Source organism: Oculina patagonica, chromosome 5 (genome assembly GCF_052425735.1).
Source record: "Oculina patagonica isolate OP01 chromosome 5, crgOcupat, whole genome shotgun sequence".
NCBI lineage: Eukaryota > Metazoa > Cnidaria > Anthozoa > Scleractinia > Oculinidae > Oculina > Oculina patagonica.
In genome coordinates, this window is record NC_135762.1 from 4,947,319 (window position 1) to 4,952,016 (window position 4,698).

Sequence of the window (4,698 nt, forward strand, 5' to 3'; positions counted from 1 at the left end):
TCAAGCCGACTTCGGATCGTTTCAATCTTCTGCACAAAGTATTTCCCAAAGTCGTTTGTGAAAGCCGCATATGTCTCCAATAAAACTAAAACATTATTGGACATATATTTTTTAATGTTTTAACATACTTTTCTCCAAATAGCGAAAATAAATTTCCGCGAAATACTCTCACGCCGAAAGATGGAATAAGAGGAAGTCCGTCAGACTTATGCACCTGAATTATTTTCAATCTATTGCCAACTTCTGTCCTACTTTCTTGTTGAAATAAATATTTTCAAACAACACCAAACATCAAAAAGCAGGTTTGACTTTTTACAGAATGACACAGAATCACCGCGAGCTTTTGCGTAAGGCTTGAGAACTTTGTGAACCAGAATTACTGTACGATAATTATATACATCTCATTACAAACTTTTGTGATACTCCTTCTTACTCTCAACGTTCTACGGTCCGGTACGCTCGGTACACTCGGTACGCTCGGTACACTCGGTACACTCGGTACACTCGGTACACTCGGTACACTCGGTACACTCGGTACAGCCGGTACAGCCGGTACACTCGGTACACTCGGTACACTCGGTACACCCGGTACACCCGGTACACTCGGTACACTCGGTACACTCGGTACACTCGGTACAGCCGGTACAGCCGGTACAGCCGGTACACTCGGTACACCCGGTACACCGTGTACACTCGGTACACCCGGTACACTCGGTACGCCCGGTACACTCGGTACACCCGGTACACCGTGTACACTCGGTACACCCGGTACACTCGGTACACCCGGTACACTCGGTACACTCAGTACAGCCGGTACAGCCGGTACAGCCGGTACAGCCGGTACAGCCGGTACACTCGGTACAGCCGGTACACTCGGTACACCCGGTACACCCGGTACACTCGGTACACTCGGTACACTCGGTACACTCAGTACACTCGGTACACTCGGTACAGGCGGTACAGCCGGTACAGCCGGTACAGCCGGTACAGCCGGTACAGCCGGTACACTCGGTACACCCGGTACACTCGGTACGCTCGGTACGCTCGGTACGCTCGGTACACTCGGTACGCTCGGTACGCTCGGTACGCTCGGTACACTCGGTACAGCCGGTACACTCGGTACAGCCGGTACACTCGGTACAGCCGGTACACTCGGTACAGCCGGTACACTCGGTACAGCCGGTACACTCGGTACAGCCGGTACGGCCGGTACGGTCGGTACGGTCGGTACGGTCGATACGGTCGGTACAGCTGGTACGGTCGGTACGGCCGGTACAGCCGGTACAGCCGGTACAGCCGGTACAGCCGGTACAGTCGGTACAGTCGGTACCGCTATAACGGCCGGTACAGCCGGTACAGCCGGTACAGCCGGTACAGCCGGTACAGCCGGTACAGCCGGTACAGCCGGTACAGTCGCTACAGTCGGTACCGCTATAACGGCCGGTACAGCCGGTACAGCCGGTACAGCCGGTACAGCCGGTACAGCCGGTACAGCCGGTACAGTCGGTACAGCCGGTACAGTCGGTACCGCTATAACGGCCGGTACAGCCGGTCCATGCTTTCCCATGTTTGCCGTTGCTATTAAAAAATACCTATGATAAGCCAGAAATGTTCCTTAGATGGGATGTAAATTAGAGGAACTACTAACGGTGAAAGAAATCACCACAAAACATATAAAGTATTTATTTTAATAAATAATTTTCTATTGTTCTCGTGAATCAGCCAATCAGAGAGACGCTTTGAACCGGTGCGGGACTGCTCCTTATGGTATCCGCAAAGTTGCTAGGTTAGGAAACAATTAATGCTTAAACAATTCGACACGTGTTTAAATAATTTCTATATCCCTTAAGTCAATAGCAGTTACATAATTGACTACGTACCGTATACTAAAGACCAAATATTTACCTCTCTGATAGATGTGCCTTTTGTTAGCCGAGGACTAGATGTGCCTTTTTGTTAGCCGAAGACAAAAGAAGCACACATCCAGAGTCCTAACATAACACCTTCGTTCTACTTGTAATTCGACATTCTTTGGTTACTTATGATATGGGTAATCCTTTTGTTAAGAAATGAACAGCTCCCAAGAATACAGTATAGAATTTGTATCTTTGGTCTTAGATCCGGCACGATTCTCGCAGAACTGACGACACCTAAGAATTAAGCGTACTTTAATGGGTTTTTTACGCCAGCTAGATAAATCTGAAACATGGGTAATCCTTTTGTTAAGAAATGAACAGCTCCCAAGAAAACGGTATAGAATTTGTATCTATGGTCTTAGATCCGGCGCGATTCTCGCAGATCAGAACTGACGACACCTAAGAATTAAGCGTACCCATTAAAATGGGTTTTACTCCAGTTAGATAAATCTTAAATAGAGATTTGCCTCGAAGTAGGGTATGGGAAATAACATAATCCGATATGCAACGGGATTTTTTTTTGTTAGCCGAAGACTAGATGTGAGTTTTGTTAGCCGAAGACAAAAGAAGCACACATCCAGAGTTCCAACATAACACTTTCGTTCTGCTTGTAATTCGACATTCTTTGGTTACTTCTGATATGGGTAATTCTTTTGATTAGAAATGAACAGTTCCCAAGAATACGGTATAGATTTTGTATCTTTGGTCCTGAGATCCGACACGATCCCAGCAGAACTGACGACACCTAAGAATTAAGCGTACTTTAATGGGTTTTCGTCAGTTAGACAAATCTTAAATAGAGATCTGCCTCGAAGTAGGGTATGGGAAGTAACATAATACGATATGTAACGGGAATTTTTTTTAAAAAAAAACTCATCGCCGTTATTTTACCACCCCCGACCCACAACAATTTCCAAGAAGCATCTAGTACGTGCTTTATGAACAATCAACACAGCAAGTCGGCTGCAGCTGTTAAAAGCTCTTCAGCCATTTGACAAGATGCACGTTTTCGTAAGAAGGCTATTTGGCTTGGAGGAAATTGTTTTTTTCTCTTAGACGATCCAAAACACCAGTTTAGATACACACGAATTGGCAAAGAGCATAAATATTATGTTAAGTTTTGTTTCGGTGTTTATTTTACAGACAATATTTCAGTGAGTATTTACTTCTAGAAGTTTTAATTATATAGAGACAAGCAATTTAAATGCAAATACATCATAAAACACGTCAAGTTTTTCAATGGCTTCAAAGACACGAATACACCGTCTACAAAGCAAAAGAAAAAATATTTTCTCTTGACAAATGCAATTGATGAAAAATTATTGCTATTCTACACTTTAATCGCTATAATCACTGAAAATACAATAAGATAACTTCCCAAAGTTTTCACAGAGCGGTCTCTTTGTTGATTATAAATTGATTTTTCTCGTCGCTGAATAGACTATTTCGTGACGATTTACGAGATGAGAAAACCCTTTTAAAAGCAGAAAATGTGCGAGAGTATTTTACAAATCTACATGGAAAACGCGAACGAAAATCTGTACTCACAGTGAACAATATTATCGGATTAATAACATGATTTCCATAGTATAAAGCCAGCAAAACGAGGTCGATATATTGAAAATAAATACTCGTCGTTATTTCGTTTGCGAACTCGTAAAGTAGCATCATTACCCCTCGTGGAATGTAACAAACTTGAAACACAACTATAAGAATTATTGTCACACGAATAAGTCGTCGCCTCTTGCTTTGTCTACTGTTTCTGCCCCGGCTTTCTGACCTGACAGAGCCTCTAAACGACTTCTCGAAAGAGTTTTTCTGTCTTAAGTGGTACAGAAGTCGGGAATATGCATACGTTTGCAAAAGGAGAGGTAGCACTATAAAAAAGGTTACCAGGTACGACTCGTAGATCTGCCGTGAGATGTCGGATGCAAACGTCGCTATGCAGTAAGGCTTCCCTTGTATTGTGACCACGCTTAACAAAAAAGCAATAGGCAAGCCAGTGCAAAGATAGGCCATTACCCACATTGTAACTGCTGCGATTTTTATGCTCCTTAAAGTTAGCTTGGCTTTAAAAGGTTCTACAACGGCTCTGTGTCTTTCCCAGGCGATTATCGTGTAAGTCAGAACAGACACCACAACAAAAACATCCTGAGTTGGCGCAAGCAGTTGACATGTGAACTCTCCTAGCGGCCATCCGTGGTAAACGTCCACGATTCTCAAGGGTGCTGCCAAAACGACCAGGCAAAGGTCAGCTACCGCATTGTTAGCGATGAGATAGTTGCACGGGGTTCTCATTTCTTTCCAGCGAAGCACAGTGTAAATAAGCAACGTGTTCCCAATAAATCCCACTATGATGATTACAGTAAATAATGGGGGCGCTAGAAGCTCGTAGCTGTCCATCGCCGAGGTTGCGTTTCCCGCCACGGTGTAGTTTTGCTCCTGCATTTTAGCGGGTTTCTAAGGAAGTGACTTTCGATGGTTTTTTTCGCGCAACTGAGTAATGTTTAACATAACATCAGTTCTTCGTCTAACAAAGACACAAGTTTTGCATTAGCAGCTGTGTGTAACCACCTGCCTCGTCAAAATAAAGCAATCTCGTTTTATGTGAAAGGCCTGTCAATAGAAGAAACAACAGAAATTAAAGTGGTACACCGCAACTAAAAAACACCTTTCACGAGGTGTCACGTTATGAGTATTTCAACGGGGTTTCTTCAACCATTTGCGACGCGTTTTGCAATGTTTTGGCGCTAAATCAAGCTATTTTGCAGTCAAATATTGC

General features: G+C 43.9%; 1 protein-coding gene across 1 annotated transcript; it reads right to left on the reverse strand.

Moving 5' to 3' along the window:
* Positions 1 to 3,049: 3,049 nt before the first annotated feature.
* Positions 3,050 to 4,487, reverse strand: LOC144654225 (substance-K receptor-like). Its single transcript, XM_078514315.1, has one exon. The coding sequence runs from the start codon at positions 4,362 to 4,364 to the stop codon at positions 3,303 to 3,305; it is 1,062 nt and encodes a 353-aa protein (XP_078370441.1). The 5' UTR covers positions 4,365 to 4,487; the 3' UTR covers positions 3,050 to 3,302.
* Positions 4,488 to 4,698: the final 211 nt, after the last annotated feature.

Coding starts and splice junctions, on each gene's coding strand:
- LOC144654225 (XM_078514315.1), bottom strand. CDS start 4,364: ATGCAGGAGCAAAACTACACCGTGGCGGGAAACGCAACCTCGGCGATG.